This window comes from Equus asinus, chromosome 15 (genome assembly GCF_041296235.1).
Source record: "Equus asinus isolate D_3611 breed Donkey chromosome 15, EquAss-T2T_v2, whole genome shotgun sequence".
Classification (NCBI taxonomy): domain Eukaryota; kingdom Metazoa; phylum Chordata; class Mammalia; order Perissodactyla; family Equidae; genus Equus; species Equus asinus.
In genome coordinates, this window is record NC_091804.1 from 35,358,836 (window position 1) to 35,377,171 (window position 18,336).

Below are 18,336 nucleotides of genomic sequence, written 5' to 3' on the forward strand. Positions count from 1 at the left end.
GACTATCTATCCTCTTTTTAAAAATGAGATCCTCCATCTATAGCCTGGATGACGATATTGTAAATCTTCACGGTACTGACTCTGTGGTGTGTTTATTCTAGAATCCAAAGCCGGGGGAGAGATAGGTAGGGTCATCTCTGTGGAACACCGACTGTGTGCCAGGGACCGAGCTGGCTGTCAGGAATGTAGAGATGGACCCGGCGCGGTTCTTGCAGACCAGCTGGGGCCTCAGTCAAGCACTTGACACTGGAAATGCTACGGTAAAAGGAGATACACAGCCCGTGGACACAGGAGGGAGAGACAATCAGTTCTGCTGGAGGGTCCAAGGAAGCTTTTCTGGAGGAGGTAATACATCCTGAACTTAGAAAATGAGGAAGAGATGACCAGGTCGAGAAAGGGTGAGCAGTGAGGGAGAGAAGGCATCCTGGGCAGAGTGACCAGCCTGTACGAAGGGTGTGGTGAGAGTCTGGCTGTGGGACCTCCTTGGAATCCTTCATCTCTCTCTGTTGTTGCACGAAGCCGGTCCAGGCACGGCCCAGCCTTCAGGGGGAGCAGCAGCAGGGTCCTGCCCTTGTGTGGCCCATCCTTATCCAGAAATAATTCCCTAGCTTGACCATGGGTTCTCTTAGTCTTAAAAGTTTTCTCCACACCAAGGAAAGAACAGAGTTACACTGAAAAGTAAGTATAGGTCTCCTGAGTCAAATTGCTATAAAGTCTTTCCACAATCTCTTTGCGTAACTGCCATGCCATTCTTCCAGCTTTTCTGGGAGTGGGGGTGATGTGTGTTTCTCGTTGCTTAATTTACTCACCTCACTCCCTGAACTATTCAGCCTACCTTCCTTCCTGTTGCCACGGCTGACGGTAGGTGTTCCCTATTGGTCAGACTGAGAACCTGTGGCCAGAGGAGGGAAGGGAGGAAGTACATTCATCTTTACTAAGCACTTATATGCTGGACATGATGCAGAGCCTTTCAGATTATTTCATTTTTTCTCACAGACTGAAGTATATAGTCCTACACCCTTTCTGTAGGTAGGTGATTCTCAGAGTGTACAGTACTGCTCCCTAGGAAGTGTCAGGAAATGTGTGAGAGTTGTGATAGCAATTGCAGGGCTCTGTCAGGACTTCGTGGGCAGAGGCAGGGATGCTAGGTATCCTGCAGTGCATTCTGGGACAGTCCTACACGACACAAAGTTGTCCTGCATCCAGCACCACATTCACATGTCCACTGGACATTTATGTTGGTGAGAAACTTGTAAACACCTGATGCTAAACCAAATCTCATTTACATCTCTACACAAAGTACTTCGTACAAGGTATTTTCCTCTTTAATCCTCCAGGAATGAACTCTGTAGAAACGGAGAGACACTTTTAGTTTGTTTTGTTTGGCGCTTTACCAAGAGTTGGTCTCCATTTCAGAAAATCTCATCCTCAGTGGCAGCAATGCCTGCAATATTTGAGTCACTAGTGGAAGTAACACCAAGATTGGTTAGATTTGTAGCTGTCATAGTCGTAGTGATTCTGCCTAACACGTAAACAAATAAGTGATCGTTGCAGAGAATGATGAAGTACCATAAAGAAAATAAAAGAGGAATGAGATTGACAGCAGTGTGTGTGTGTATGTGTGTATAGGGAGAGGCAGCTTTATATAGAGTGATCTAGGCAGCCTCTGAAGAGATGACTTTTGAAGTGAGGCCTGAATGACAGGAAGGAGCCAGCCAGGTGGAAGACGTGGATGATATGCCTTCCAAGCTGAGGGAACAGCAAGAACAAAGGCCCTGAGGCAAGAACAAATGTTGGACTCAGAAGGATGGCCACCATGCCTGGAACAGAGTGTACAAAGGAGAGAGAAGGTGGCAGTGAGGTCAGAGAGGTGGAGGAAGAAGAGTATGCAGGGCCTTGCAGTCCCCAGGAAGGGGTTGGGGTGTTACTCTTGATCAGCCAGCCAGCCATCAGAGGGAACCCTGTGCAAATGTAAGGAATGGTTACTCTTAGCCCATTCATTGGTCTCAGCCAGCATCCTGCTTTGATGAATGATGCAACTGAGGCCCAAGGTTTGGCCATGTTGAGTATGGACGCAAACCCAGACTTCTTGACCTACTGTTCATTCTGAGACCCCATCTGTGGCCTCAAGTACAGAGTGAGTTTGCTTTGTTGTTGTGGGGTTTTTTTTGAGGAAGATTAGCCCCGAGCTAACATCTGCCGCCAATCCTCCTCTTTTTTGCTGAGGAAGACTGGCCCTGAGCTAATATCTGTGCCCATCCTCCTCTACTTTATATGTGGGACACCTCCCACAGCATGGCTTGACAAGCGGTGTGTAGGTCTGCACCCAGGATCCGAGCCGGTGAACCCCAGGCAGCCGAAGGGGAATGTGCGAACTTAACTGCTGTGCCCCCTGGCCGGCCCCAGAATGAGTGTGCTTTGTGATCTGTACACATTCAAACTACTTCCTTCCTGACACCCTCTGCTAAGAGTTGTTTTTCCACTCCCAAGGAAAACAAGAGCTCTGGTGAGGCGCTGACTTCTCTTTCCTTCCTATGCATTTTTTTGGTTAATATTTAACACTTATTATGCCAGGCATTTTCACATATATTCTCTCACTTGAACTTGACATTAAGACTCTGAGGTGTAGCTGTTATTAGATCAAGACAAGTGAAGTAACAGGCTCAGAGAGACAAAGAAACCCAAGATCACACAGCTCCTAAGTAGCAGAGACAAGCCAAAGTCTGGCTGACCTCAGGGCCCATATTCTTTCCTCTGTACCACGTGGTATCACGCATGTTCTCCCATCATATTCAAATAATTTTAATAACTCCCTGCCTGAGAAAGAAGCCAACACAGGAATGCAGAGCAGAGAGCAGCAGGGAGAGAAGACCTGTTGACCTCAGTTTGAACCTTTGGACCCACGTGTATGTAAGTTACTTTGTGGTTTTCTGTCACTTGTGACTGAAAGATTCCTTACCAATCTAAGAAGGTAGGAGAAGATGGGGGAGGGCTTTGGATACCAGCCCAGTTGGAGGTTGGCCCTGAGATGTGCTTCTTGGAGATGAACAGGTCCAATCCAAGGTCATGCAGCTGGTAAGCGGCAGGGCCACTATCTGAACCCAGGTCTGACTCCAAGAACAGGTGTGTGCAGACTCTCCTCTGGAACGCATGACTTCCTGGGGTTCTGAACCCCGTCCTTTTGAGCAAGGTTAAGCACCATCCACATCTACCCTTGTCCTTCTTTTCTAGCAGACAGGATTCTGAAAGACCATCCCTTTCATCTCAAAGGCTCCTGTCTTATGAACTTAGCTTCTCAACTTACTAAACTTCCTGGAGAATTCTTTCCGCACTCAGGATCAGGACCTGGCTGGCCTGAAATATGAGGTCTGGTGGTCATCAAGGACAGTCCCAGCCGGCACCTAGAGGCTATGTCCAGAGCCTGAGGAGAGAAGAAGTGCATAAGAGGCCCACACTTCAAAGCTACGTCCCTCAACGGTGCCTGAGGAATTAAGTTTGCCAAACAAAGTAATAAAAAAATAGTGGGATGTGGTGCCAAGTGTAGTCCAGTATTAGGAAGACTGAGTTTGAATCCCTCATTCACTGCTTTGACTGTCTGACCATGGACCACAGTTTCCCCATCTGTCCAGTAATGATAATACTATTTTATTAATTTTTATTATATATTTAATATATAATATTTAATTTATTTACTGTTGCTATCTTTCAGGGTTCTTCTGAGCAGTATATGAGATAATGGATGTGAAATTCACTTTGTAAACTCTAGAGTGCCACTGACATGTGAAGGGTGGTTATTATTATTCATTGATAGGTCATCTTCACTCTTAGGAGCCTCAAAAAGTACCTCATGGGTCAACCAGATTCCCTTCTACCCACATTTTCCAGTATGAACACTCTGCTTGGCCCTTATCTGAGCTGAAAAGCTCTTCTCTGCACAAATGGACTCGGGTATGACCTTGAACCTCTCCAGGTCTGTTTTCTGATCTGTAATATGGGGCTGGGCATGGGCAGATCTTAAGTCTGATCGTCCCTAAGGAACACTATGTCTCACCAGTGAAGTCCTCACCCTACGGTCACTGCCAACAGGGAGATACTATCACAGACATCACATCCCAGAGCCCCAGACCCCCTGAGGTGTGCTGTGTACTCTGCAGACCCAGGGCCCCACTACCCGTGAATATCTCAGGACGTCAACTCTACATTTTACAGAAGATGAAACTGAGGCCCAAGAGAGCAAGACTGCAAGGGATAACTATGGGATCTGTCCACTCCCTTCCTCCTCTGGAAATTGCTCACTCCCGCACCAGACAGTTTCAAATGGTGGCTGCCGTGTTCTGACAGACCCAGCCCTTTGCCACAGTTGAGTGATCCAGTCACCTCATGTGGAACTGGGCCAGTCAGACAGAGCTCTGCTGACACATTTTTCAAACCGGAACTGGAACGGAGTTCTCTGGTGGAGGCGCTACGAGATGTGGAATTGGGAGATTTTGGTAACCTTGTTGTCTGGCATGTGATGCAGAAATCTTTCTTTCTCTCTCTCTGTCTCTCATTCCAGGTTTCTGTTGTTTAGGTCAATCCACCTAGCTACCATCTCCCTGCAGTGGTATTGTCATAGATACTTGCTGGTTTTGCACCCCCGGGACCCCTTTCCCTCATTTTCATGAAAGCACCCGCCTTTTTCTTCAGGGACCTCCACCTCTGCCGTCTGTGTCCTGGTGAGATTGTATGTGGTAGTTCCTCCACCCTTCCCCCCAGCCGTCTGATGGGCATGTGACCCAAACTGGTCTAACTGGACTCAATCTTCAGGGAATTTTTAGCTTGAGCAGAGTGACACACAAAATGGAGGCAGTCATCACCAAGGCATTCTATTGCAGTGCCCTAAGAGGTGATTCATGGGTTCCTACTACCTCCATCCCTGTGTTGCCCTCATCCCTATCTTTCTCAAAGACTGGCTGTTTAATTTTACTTCGATCCGATCCTGTACCTACCTGATGCAGTCATTCTTTGCTTAAGTTTCCCAGAGTTGGATTCTGTTGTTTGAACCAAAGGCTCCTAACTGGTACAGAAATTGGAATCATAGGCAATATGTCCTCCAGGAAATGTGGGGTATTAAGAATGATGGGGCTTCACGGGGCAAAACAGTGAGGCTGCTGCTCATGCTCTCACCCTGGAGACCAGCAAACCATGGGACTCAGTGGTAAAGGGCTATTTCCGGTATCACAGGATATCATTTGACCACTGAGGTCATGGCTCTCAGAGAAAGGGTAGCTTCCACCACAGTTCAATTTAGGCAGTGAGGAATGCCCAGGCTGCAGGTTAGAATATTTTATTTCTAACTGCACAGGATAATGTAAAGGGAAAGTCAACAAAGCAAGCCCCTAAATAATTTTTTTGACATAGAATGAAATGTAGAGCGTTTCTATGACCACAGTGGAAGAATCTCTCCTGACTTGCAGAAGGGCTGAGAGCTCCAAAAACCGGTGTTGGCAATTGACCGCGCAGGTTGCTGAATTCACAGGCCTGCTGCACTTTACGAAGTTAGACATTGGTAGAAAGAGTGGGATTATGACAAGGGGAATGGCCATATCTGAAGACGTGGGAGAAACACAAGGCAGTCTAAAACACTGGGTGGAAGCAGCGCCCACCCTCCTTTACTGGAGAAAGCTCCTGAACTTCTGCTCGCTCCACCCCTCAAGGCTGCTTAGCTGGAAGGTGGGGATCAGTTTTGGCTTCAAGGGAGAAAAATAGACTCTGAGTAGGAAAGAATCTTGGACCCATACAGACTTGCAGAAACTTGTTAATTGATACCATCAGAAATTTGGGGAATATTCAGGGAAATGGATTTTTGTGGTGCTTTCCCTTCAGGAAGAGGAAATGTAATTTTGGACCAGGCTGATCTTCTTGATATGGACACATGGATCAGGCATTCTGCATTCTCTGTGCTAGCTCCTGGAGCTGGTGGGTTCTAACCATTGATGGGTTGGCTAATGCAAAGTTGGACCAAATGCTAGCCCACATGAAATGGAATTTAAATGCCCCAAATCCCTTGGTATCATGTAGAGGAAGGGATTTAAAGATTTCTGAAGAGAAGGAAGCTGGATTGGATCTATTTTGTGCCTCCTTCTCACAAATACCTCCAACTGTGGCCCTCAGTGAACCCAGAACGCTTTACCTTCACTTTGAGGTGAGTCTAGATCAGGAGCGCTGGGTGGAAGGGCTGTGATTTGACGTGGGTTCCCTGATCTCAGAGGGGAAGATAAGGTAGGGGTGTAGGAGGCCAGGTGTTGGCACTTAGCCCTCAGACATAAGTGGGAGTAGTCATCACAATATTCAGCAGGCCCTGAATGAGGCAAGATCTCATGCTGGACGGCCCTAAAAAGTTACATCAAAGGTGACCACCGAAGTATTACTTGATTTGTATAACCACAAAGCATGAGAAATGAAAAGCCCTGGCAAAAAAGTCCTGACTTGAGCCACCGTGATAGTTACAGATCATCACTGGATACCTAGGCTTGAGTTCATTGATTGATGTAAGGCCCTTTGAATGAAGGATATGCTGCTTGTGCTTGACGAAGGACTCGCTATCCTACTACATGATCATTTAATCTTAATGTAATGTAATGTGATCATTTCTCTTGCTGTCTCCGAAAGGACCCATGGCCATTTACCAGGGTAACTGGGTGTTGAAGAAAGGGAAATACCCAAACTGTTCAGGAAACCTTGGATGAAGATTTTGAGCCACTACCAATTTTTTGGGTCCAAGAGTACTGTAGGTCCACCAATCATGTGAAACATAGTGTTTTAACCTTCCTCCATGTCACCGGAAGTCTAGTGGGATCCCAAACTTATCCTGTATCTCTGGATGTATCTCTGGAATGGTAGCTGGAGAAGATCCCCACATTGGCTCCCTGACCCATGGAGCCATTATAATATAAAAGGCCAATAGAATCCAATTGAGCAGCTATTTCAAAACTGAAAAAACAGCGGCCCCACATCTTTGTGGAGGCTGCAGAAATTAGCGCCTCCACCAAAAACTCTGCAGGGTGATGCCTCCTATCAAAACACCATTAGTTTCCCCTGTTTGGCTGGCACAAAATTAGATGGGTCTTGGAAAATAACAGCAGATTATTCTAATCAAGTGGCAATTCCAATTTTAACTGCTGTGTTAGATATGCGCTTCTTATTACAGTCCCTGGAGCTAAGTGCATTTACTGGCTTCATTCCAAGAAACAGAAACCATTGGGAGCATTTTGCTATTAGCCGGAGGGCTAACAGTTTTCCTTTACTATTCAACTCAGGACACCTCAGTTCTCCAGCTTTGTACAAGGAAGACTGTGATTCCCTGATCATCCCTATTCTATAAGACGTCAAACTGATCCCCTACATTGATTAAATCACACTAATAGGGCCTGAAGAGCAAAAAGTGAATTTCTAGTTATGTATGAAACAGTTTCCTTATGTTAGGAACATTTAAAAAACTGTGTGTATGGGGAGGTGTGAGCACATGGTGTGCTGGGCAGCCAACATTTGGAATGTAGTGGATACCTGCTATTTTTGCCTATTAACGTCCCCCCCACCCCCTGTTTATTTTGGTGACATCACGTGGCCTTTTCTTCGACTAATTACCTTTCTTCCACCCCATGTGGTCTGTGGCAGATGTGACTCCAGGTTCCCTGCCCTCCATCTCCACCTAGGGAGAGGCATATGACTCAACCTAGGCAGATCAACCTCTCCCCTGGGACTGGGACAGTGAGTAGAAAGATCCAGGAAGGAAAGTGATGGGAGGCAGGTCATTTGGATGGCAGTGTCCTAAACAGACGGTTCACGGGTCCTGCTACTGAGGTCCCTAGAGCTCCCCTCTTGCCTATATTTCCTGAGGCCTGGCCAGTCATCTTTCCCTTTGATGGGTGAACATCACCAATACCCTTCTGTAGGGCTGAACGGTGGTCCCAAAGATATGTCCACATCCTAATCTCCAGAAGCTATAAATGTTACCTTATTTAGAAAAAGGGTCTTTTTGCAGACGTGATCAAGTTAAGGATCTTGAGATGAGATCATCTTGGATTATCCGAGTGGACCCTAAACGCCATCACAAGTGTCCTTACGAGACAGAAGCATGAAGAGATTTGACCCACACAGAGGAGAAAGCAACATGATGACAGAGGCAGAGATTGGAGTGATGCAACCACAAGCCAAGGAATGCCAGCAGCCACCAGAAGCTAGAAGAGGCGAGGACAGGATTCTCCCCTAGAGCCTCCGGAGGGATGTGGTCCTCCTGACACTTGATTTTGGATTTCTGGCCCTCATTGTTTGCTTAACTTAGTTTCTGTTGCTTGCAACCAAAGAACCCAAATTATAACAGTTGTTCATCATTTCAATTATTTACTCTAAGGAATTATCCTTTTTGACTAAGTTAGTTCCAGCTGGATCCCTGTCACTTGCAACCTGTGCCAAATCCAAGATTAGAATCAGAAAATGTGTCTGAATCCCTCCACATATCCCCCACCCTACCCAATCCCCCAGACAGCACAGCAGGCAGCCAGCTCGGCACAGGCAGAAACAGGTCCCTGGGCCAGCCTCTTTATTTGCATGATGGTTTTCAGTGATACATGGGCACGGGAAAGAGTTGCTGCTTTTCTTCCAGGACCACACACAACCTCACGATGGACGCAGGTCACACGAACCTCCCCTGAGCTCTCCCCACACCAGCATTAGGGACTTGTCTGTGGGGTCAGAGAGTCTGGACGCTATGTGGCTCCTTGATATGTTCAGCAAGACCATAAGGGTGGTGCATGCAGCTCTTCTGGTCTCTGTGCCCCAACCTGGGCAGAGCTGGGCGCAGACGTTGAAAGGTGAGCGTGCAGGAGGGCTGGTGTGTGCGTGGTGAACTCATGAGCAGCCCCTTGGCTTAGCTCCAGTCTCTGCTCCAATCTGGAGACTCGGAATCCACCACGTGTGGAGGCCTACGATGCACCAGGCCCTGAGTATGAGACGAGGCCTTCACACGGGCCATTATCTCTGCTTGGAATACACTTCCTGGAACCCCCACTGGCTAATTAGCTATTTATCCGTATGATGGCAGGTTAAATCATCACTTGCTCAGGAAAGTCTTCTCTGACCGTCTCGGTTAATGGTCCCTGCTACATCGTCCGTGCTTCTAGTCCCCTGTACGTGGTAGAGCTCACTGTTACATGTTTACGTGATTACTGGATTAAAATCTGTCTCCCCCACCAGTCTGTAAGCTTCACAAGTACAGGGATATATATTCTGTTCCTTATCATATCTCTTGAACCCAGTAAGCAGTCAATAAATAGGAGGCCAAGTGGGCTCAGTAAATCTGAGAAGTGGCAGGGCTAAGACGGTGGTGTGTGTGTGTTGGGGGGGGACACAGTGTGGGGGACTGGAGAGTGCATGCTCACCCAAAGGCATTCGAATTGAAAAAATATACTAAAAATACTGTTCAGCTAAATAAAATGTGTCTGCAGGCCACAAGGGAAGCCCCAGCTTATGATTCTTCTAAAAGATAGTTGTTGAATGAGTGAGTGAAGAATCTGCAAGGAAATCGGTGTAAAAGCCTCAAAAAGCAAGGAGGAAGAGGGGGCAGAACTGAAAGGACCTCCTTTTCAGTCTTGTCTACACCTCTCGGGGGCTGGGTCTCTCTGGTTATTTCGTTTCCTCTTTCTCCCCAGTGCTTGGCACACAGTTAAGTTGTAGGAACTGGTTGATCCACTCAACGCTGACTAGACACCTGCTCCCCACCAAGCCCGGGTTCAACCAGACAATGTCTTCCATCGTGAAGCTCACGGTGCTGGGACAGTCAGAGCCACAGTCAGGCAATGACAGCACAGTGACGGGTGTTCTGGCAACAGTATGTGAAAAGTGCTACGGGAAGCATCCCCTCCCAACTTTCCCAGCAAGTGGAGAGAAGATGCAGCAGGGGAATATGCCATATGTCCCCCGCAAGGACGAGGGCGTGGAGCTGGCCAAAGGGCAGGAGTCTCAAGCATTTGCCTGCATGGTAAGAAGGGAACTGCCAAGGTGAGATTGAGGGATCCGAGGTGGGGGACAGGTGTCCACGCTTGGCAGCCCCTTGCCACCAACATTTCAGAGTCGAGCTGGCTTTAAGTCACTGCCTCCTCTGCTCCACTGGGCTTTCGGCTCCCTCCAGGGCACGGATTGTGATGATGGGCTGAAATCTGGAGATGCGGCAAGAACTCGCTCACTTCACACATCAGGTCCTAGCATAGCCAGGTCGAGACCTCAGGCCTCAGGCTAGGGCCCCTTCAGATGTTCTGTATCTCAAGCCAGCCCTGGGAGGAAGCTGCAGGAGACTACTGCTTAACAAATCTTGCACATTAGCTAAAGGGGCAGCTCCCACCCTCTTCCTCCCAGACTTCATCTTTGAGAAAAGAACCACATCTTCTTTTTTTGTGTGTAAAGATTAGCCCTGAGCTAACATCTGCCGCCAATCTGGTTTTTTTTGTTTTTTTTTTTTTTTTTGCTGAGGAGGACTGGCCCTGAGCTAACATCTGTGCCCATCTTCCTCTACTTTATATGTGGGACACCTGCCACAGCATGGCTTGATAAGTGGTGCATAGGTCTGAACCCAGGATCTGAACCTGCAAACCCCAGGCTGTGGAAGCGGAGCATGCGAACTTAACCACTGCACCACTGGGCTGGCCCCTGGGCTCCTACTTCTGAATTCCCTGTCTGGTCCTTTCTCTAGCTCTGACAGAGGGTTCTAACTCCACAGATCAACTCTGGGGGATCCATGAACCCCCTAAAACCCCATGCAAACTTTGTGAGGGCAGAAGGAAGACAAGGCAGAAGGAACATTGGTCTTGGCAGAGCAACAACCCAGATTACAAACTTGGCGCCACTACTAGTTGTGTGACATTTGGGCAAGTCAGTGCACCTCTCTGAGCCTCAGTTTCCTCATCTGTGAAATGGGGATAATTCTCATCCTCCAGCATAGGCCCAAATGTGAGATAGCTAAGAGAGAGGAGATGCTCAGGAATTGTTAGCCTCCTTTCCACTTTCTCCCTTTGGCTCATGCGTGCTTCTCGGATGGCCTGGAGGCTCACTTATAAAGGTCTCTGGGTTGTTCTCCAGGCTCACAGAATCTAGGGTAACACTGTCCTGCCCTGGACCTTTGGCGGAAGGGACCCAGCCTCTGGGTCTCATTTCTCAGGCTGGGGTGAGTAACCCTGAGAGGGCATGCCACCAGGAAGGACTTAAGCAGGGGAGGAATCTCAGCTTTGTTGCAGCTGACTGTAGGGATGTGGGAAGAGGCCCATGGAGCCTTGGTTTTAATAAATCTGAGACTTTGGAGGCCCACTGGGGGCCTGGGCCTGCAGGTCTGCAGACCTTCCCTCCTGGGAGGTCTCGTGGGATGTCTCCAGAGATGCCTCCGACACTCCATCAACGCTGCTCAGCAGGTCCTCAAATTCCCGGTGGCCGCTGTTGCGCACAGCAGCCTCCAGAGCCTTCTGGCGCCGGTAGAAGTGGGAGAACTTGTTGAAGATGATGGTGATGGGGAGCGCTACCACCAGGATGCCCCCCAGGATGCAGCCCGAGGCTGCCAGCTTGCCAGCCACTGTCACAGGCACCACGTCCCCGTAGCCCACAGTGGTCATGCTCACTGTGCCCCACCACCAGCAGGCTGGGATGGTGTCAAAGCCCACCTCCTCCTCCTTCTCAGCTGTGTAGGCCACACAGGAGAACACTGACACACCCACGGCCAGATACAGCAGTAAGATGCCCACCTCACGGTAGCTGTGCTGGAAGAGAATGTAAGAAGTCAAGTCAGCGCTGGGTGGGCTTACAGACCTGGTATTGGGCACAGGGGGAAACTGAGGCCCAGAGAGTATGAGGGACAGGTCTGAAGCCACAGAGCAAGGCAGAGCTGGTGCCAAGACCCAGGTCCCCTGACTCCAAACTAAGATCTCTCAACTACAAAAGGCAGCAAAACTCCCTGGGACACAGGCCTAATTTCTGTTGTCCGAGGTGCCCACTAAGCCACAGCTGTTCCTTCTAACGCAGGGGCACTGGTGGCACCAGCCAGGTGATGAAAAGTGTGTGGTTTTTACATGGTTGCAGAACCAAGAGAGCACCACAGCTTATATTCCACTCTGCAGAGGTGCTTTCATGTACTGCTGACTGGTCTGTCACATTTCTGAAAAGTACAAAAATATTTTCCACCTCTCAAGGAAGCTGAGAGGACAGACCACCCATTAAACACACTTGCCTATGGGTGTGGCCAAGCCCTAGGGCAGTGGTTCTCACATAGGGCAATTCTGCCTCCGGCCGTGTGGCAGTGTCTGGAGACATTTTTGGCTGTCACAACTAGGGCAGGTGTGCTCCTGGCATCTAGCGGGTGGAGCCCAGGGATGCTGCTAAACCTCCTACAATGCAGGACAGCCCCACAACAAAGAATTATCTGGCTCCAAATGTCACTCGTGCTGAGGCTGAGAACCCCTAGTCTAGAACAGGGCCTTCCAAACGAATGTGTGGAGGGATCCTGTAGAGATCTTGTTTGAAAGGCAGAACCCAACTGAGTAGGTCTGGGGTATGGCCAGAGATTCTGCAATTCTAGCAAGCTTCCAGGGGATGAGAAAGCTGCCTGCTGGTCAGCGGCCTCGCTTTGAGTAGCAAGGCTCTTGTCTATAGTCTGACACCTGTGTCTTGGACCCTGCAGTCAATACTCTTCTCACTCCTTGCAGAAAAACCTAACAGCCTCAGGCTCTGGTTCCCTGCATGATGGAGGCAAGACGGAGTTCTGGAGCAGAGGGAGAAGTGCAGAGTTCAGGGTGTCTGGCTAATGGAATTCCCTGTACCTGCCCATCGCCCTAGCATTCTGGCCAGGTCCCCTGCCTGCACCCAGCCTCCTGGCTGCCCTGCCATGATGGCATGAAAAAGGCTCTACTAAACCAGAGGTGGAAGGAATCTTTCAGCACCTTCTAGGGATCCTTAGCAGGGCCGCATGGAGCTCTAGGAGAAAGAGGATGAGGTGCTGGAGTCAGGCACTGCTGGGGTCTCCTCTGGGCTCTGCCACTTACTCACGGAGGAACCTCTGACAAATCGTGTCACCTCTTGGGGCCTCAGTTTCCACATCTGCAAAGCAGTGACAATATCATGTCCCCTGGCTTAAACCCCTTAGTCTCTCTTATTCCCTCAGGATAAAGTCCAAAATCATGGGCCAAGAGTTCATGGCCCTTCAGTACCCTATCCCACTCACTTCTTCAACCTCATCAGTTGGCACCCTCTTCCTTCCATGTCCCCTCCCAGCATTCATCCTGCTCTCTCTCTGGGCCTTTGTTCAAACTCTTCACATTTTCTCCCTCCCCAAACCAGGCTAATTGCACCTGTTGGAGGGTAAGCTTGCCAGGGCAGTGAGTCACCCCTACTGCAGGGCTGGCACAAGGAGAGCGCTCAATAAATTGCAACCAGGCTTAAAAAAGCCAAGCCTCCAACCTCAGGTTCTTCATCTATGGGAAGGGAATAAATACTAGCATCTTCCTGAGGAAGCTGTCCTGGGGACGAAATCAATGACGATGCGAAATTGGCACAGAACTAGCACTCAGTAAGTGTTAGCTCTGGGGCTGTTGCTGGACTGACCCTGCTAAGGGTGACTTTTGATATCTGTGGCCCCTGATAATGCCTGAAGAAAGGCTCAGTGGAGAAGCCAGTTAGCATCTTGCTTTGCATATTTTGTGCTATGTACTATTTGATATTTGACAGATCAAAAGTGATCTTTGACTTTTTCTTTCTCCCCTGGGAAATAGAAATACCAGAAAGCGTTCCTTACATGGCTGTTGGGAATGTCAGACTGGACATGAAATGTACACCTGGCATCTAGCCCTGTGCCCGGCACAAAGAATGTCCCCTCAGTTCATCGTGCGCCTGGACACAGCAGGCTTGTAAGTTCACCTGCTCACCTGCCAGATGGTTATACTCACCTCCCCCAGACCCCCAACCCGGCCTCAGAGGCCCTACCTTGAGCGTGGCACCCAGGGAGCGGAGCCCGGTGGAGTGACGCGCCAACTTGAGCACGCGGAAGATGCGCATGAGGCGGAACACCTGCACCACCTTGCCTAGGTCGCCGAGCTCCTCGCCGCTCGCGCTGCCCTGGTTGCCGAGCGCCGCGCCGGCCACCAGAGTGAAATAGAAGGGCAGCACGGACACGATGTCAATGAGGTTGAGCGGGTGGCAGAAGAAGTTGCGCGTGCTGGGCGCCAGAAGGAGGCGCGACGACACCTCGAAGCTGAACCAGGCGATACAGAAGTACTCGAGGCGCCGCAGCACCGGGTCATCGCGCACGCCTTCCGCGCTGCGGCCGGCGGCCACCGCAGCCACGGCGGCCGCCGCCTCGCGGGCCTGGTACTCGGGCAGGCTGTGGATGCACATGGCGGCGATGGAGGCGAGCACCACGCCGATGGAGACGCAGCTGAAGAGCTTGCTGGGCAGCGAGTATCCCGGGTTCTCCATGGTGAGCCAGAGGCGGCGGCGCAGGCGGCCACAGCGCGCCGCGCCATAGAGCGCCAGCTCACGCTGCACGTCGGAGATCTCGTCGGGGCACGGGTCCACGCTGCTCGGCGTGTCGCTGTCCTCGTCCCAGGCGCGCGGCCGCGCCACGCGCCGCTCCAGGTACCGCGCGCGGCAGCACGCGGCCAGCGCGCTCTCGCCCAGGCCCCAGTAGTCGGCCTCCTGGCCGAAGGCGAAGACGCACAGCTCGTCGAGCACGTGCAGGCGGCCGGTGCGGTAGAAGTGCAGCAGGCCCAGGAAGAAGCCCGGGTGCCGGTCGAAGTAGAACTCGCGCGCCGCCGCGTCGTAGTCGTCGCACAGCCGCCGCGCCTGCTCCTCCGTCGCCGCGGCCTGCAGGCGGCCCAGCCGCGTGCCCGGGAAGCGCGCCAGGGCGCGCGCGCTCAGCCGCCGCCGCACGCCGCCCACGTTCACGCGCAGCGCCTCGTCGCTTCGCCGCCAGGGGACCCCGGCGCCGGGCCCCGGGGACTCGCTCACCATGGCTGCCGCGCGCCGACCTGTGGATACGGGAGGGGCGCACTGAGGGCGTCCCCGGACCTCCCTTCCAAGAAGACCGGCTATAAATCCCCTGCTCCATCTACCAGCCAGGGGAGTTGGAGGCTGTGTGAAGCCTCTGGTATGCAGTAGGCGCTCAGTAGGTGTCAAGTGCCCTCTAGACTCAAGAGTCTGGCTTGGGTTTGAATAGCCCACACTCCCCCTCTGGGGGACTTGGGCCAAATCACTGAGCTTGCCCACCCCCATTTCATTTGCGTAAAACAAATGCGGAGATCTATCTTGGAGGATTATGAAAGCGACTGAATGGCAGGATGTCCTGGTACCTGGTGGTTGCTCCTATAGAATGGCCCCCTTTCCCAGACCACCTTGGATTTTCGTATACCAGAGGTCTCCTGTGGGATCTTCGATACGCCAGCACTCTGAACGTCAGTTTCGTCCTCGGCAAAGTGGGGACAGTAAGGCTTACTGCCCAGGGTTGTTGGGAGAATCACTATAGACCAGTAATTCTCAAAGTGTGTTGCCTGGTCTAGCAGCATCAGCCTTACCTGGAAATCTGTCGAAGATGCAGATTCTCAGCCTGCTGTAGACTGCTGGGGTCCAGCAGTCTGAGTTTTAACAAACCGGGAGGGTGATTCTGATCATGGTCAAGTTTGAGAGCCTTTGGCAAGGCTATTTAAAGCATCTGTAGAGTCAGCCAGATTCAACTTTGGCTCTCCTGTGTGACCACAGGCAAGTCGTGTCACCTCTCTGAGCTTTTCTCAAGCAGAGAGAAAAATATCCACCTCCAAGTATGTTAAAAAGATTAAATGAACTAACGTCTTTATCGGGCCTGGCTGCCAGAAGAGGTTTAGTAAATTATCCACCTGTTCTGCTATCTCATGGAGGCAGGCAGCCCGGGGTGTCTCTCCAGCCTAGATGCACCTGGGGCCTTGAGGAAGCTGCTTTTCTCCAGGTCACAGTTTCCTGCATGATGCACAATGCACAAAGCAGGCACTAGCACCTGCCCCCAAGGATGGCTGTTGGATGGAGGTGCTCGGCTTTAGTGGATGCTCGGGGAATGTTAGATCCTTCCACTGCCCACTGTCTGTAGGCTCTGCTGGACTTGAGGGCCAGTGACTCGCCTCCTGACCCTCAGTAATCTGGTCTGCACTGTGGTTCGGTAATGCTGCCCGGGTGGCTGGAGGATTGCGTGTGCCTCAAGCCGCTGGCCCAGTGCCTGGCAAGAAGAGGGCGGGATGACGTAGCTACCCTGGACTTGACATTAATTGGGTCTGGGTTGTGTCCTGAGCTCTGTCACTTGTGTGACCTCAGGCCAGTGTCCTCCCCATCTGGGCTTTAGCTCTCTCATCTATAGAATGGGGATACTAGCACTTTGGGTGAAAGGTTATTGGGAGTATGTGTGCAAAGCCTCTGGAACACAGTAGGTACTCCATAAATGTTAATCCCTTGCACTGCCCTCTGGTTGGACCTGGGTTCAAATTCTGAGTCTGCCACATACTGTTGACCTTGAGAGGATCCATTTCCTTCGCTGAACTTCACTTTCCCCATCTGTAAACTGGGGAACATCCTACTTTCCAGGAGAGGTTATGAGGGTTAAGTGAGGATGATGTTTATCAGCTGCGCAGCCCCTGGCACATAATTTGTGCACAATAAGTATGTATGTGATGCAGGTCCACTCCCACCCCCGCCACCTAGACTTGGCATCAAAAGATGAAGTCTGTAATCTAGTTCCATCACCCATTAGCTGCATGCCCATGGGGAAATCCCTTTCTCTTTCTGGAACTCACCTTCCTGCTCTATGAAATGGGTTAATTAATTCAACAAACCTTCCCGGATAAGAATCTGAATATTAGTAAGAACGATTAAGTCACTTGCTCAAAATTACCCAGCTGGTCCATGGCACGGTTTAGGTTCAAAACGACACTTTTTGATTCAAGATTCTGTCCACACACTTATTTAGAGTACCTACTATGTGCTGGTCTCTTTGCTGGGCTCCAGGTACACTTCGCTTGGTTTAAACCCTACACCAACCCTGCCAGGGAGGTTTTCTAATCCCTTTTTACAGGTGAGGCAACAGGACCAGCCCTAAAGCGCGGCCGTCCCACTTTGCTCCCTCCTTAGGGGGTCTTATGGGGCGGGCAGTGGGAGGGCGGCGGCACAGGCACCTGAACGCGGGGCAGCCCCCGCCCCTTCCCCGGTCCATGCCCTTCCCAGGGAGGCCCCTTACCTGTCGGGGCCCCTCCAGGGCTCTGCGTCTGTCCCCGAAGGCGCCCGGGCTGGGGAACCGCTGGCCGCGCCCGGGCTCGCCTCTGCCCCGGCGGCCCCGCCGAGCGTCGCTGCTGCCGGAGGCCCCGCTGCCCTCTCCTTCCCTGTGTTCCTCCGTCCCCAGCGGCTGAGGCCGCATCGATCGCTGCCGGGGGCGGGAGCGAGGCCGCGGGCGGCCGGGAGGCGGTGGTTTCTATTCCTGACTCAGTTTGGGGGGGTGGTGTCTGGAGCCTGGGCCCCACAGCCGGGGCATCCCCCTAAGTTAGGGACCAGGGGATGCGGGGTTACTTAGGGGACGGGGTTCCCCTAGAGATGGATTTCAGCCGGAGCTTCTCCGACACATGAACAACAGTAACAGGAGCTTCCTGAGTGCAGTCCTTCAATGTGCCAGGCACTCTGCTTTGGGTGACTTATCTAAGTTATTTGTACACAGATTTCACAGGGACAGGGTCTCACGTTCCCCATTTCCCAGACGAGGCTCGGTCACCTGCTCAGGGCACTTAGCTGGGAGTAGTGGACCTGGGATTGGAACTCACATCTTTCAGGACTGCGGCTGGGCCTCTGCATTGGGAGCTGGAGACTGTGGCCTCCTCTCCCTGTGAGCCCGGCCCTTCCCCTGCCGGCTGTCAGGCCTGCAACAGATCATTTTGCCCCTTGAAGTTCAGTGTCCTCTGCTGCCCACAGATTTCTGATTCCTGCCTTCCCAGTGGGTTGTGAGGGTAAGGGAGAACTGTGCCAAAGAGCTTTGTTAAGGTTGTCTAATCTGCAAGCATTTATTGAGCACCTACTGTGTGCCTGGTTGGGGAGAGGGTGCTGGAGATTCAGACCTGGTTACAAGAAAGGATTTCTACTTTATAACTATTACTACTAATAATGATATTAACCAACATTTATTGAGCACTTGCCGTGGGCCTCATCTATTCTACGGGCCTCATCTCATTTAAGCTGCAAATACATGTGTGGGGTAGGTCTATTATTATTCTAGTCTCCCAGATAAGAAATGTAAGGCTTTGAGCGGTTCACCTGAGGTCATAT

The 18,336-nt window shown here is 51.1% G+C and overlaps 1 protein-coding gene across 1 annotated transcript; it reads right to left on the reverse strand.

Annotated features, from left to right (window-relative positions):
• Nucleotides 1-8,531: 8,531 nt before the first annotated feature.
• Nucleotides 8,532-17,554, reverse strand: KCNS1 (potassium voltage-gated channel modifier subfamily S member 1). The gene is made up of 3 exons (XM_044748681.2): nt 17,264-17,554; nt 13,996-15,038; nt 8,532-11,780 (listed from the first exon to the last, which is right to left on the reverse strand). The coding sequence occupies exons 2-3, from the start codon at nt 15,019-15,021 to the stop codon at nt 11,310-11,312; spliced, it is 1,497 nt and encodes a 498-aa protein (XP_044604616.1). The 5' UTR covers nt 15,022-15,038; nt 17,264-17,554; the 3' UTR covers nt 8,532-11,309.
• Between the last annotated feature and the right edge of the window lie 782 nt (nt 17,555-18,336).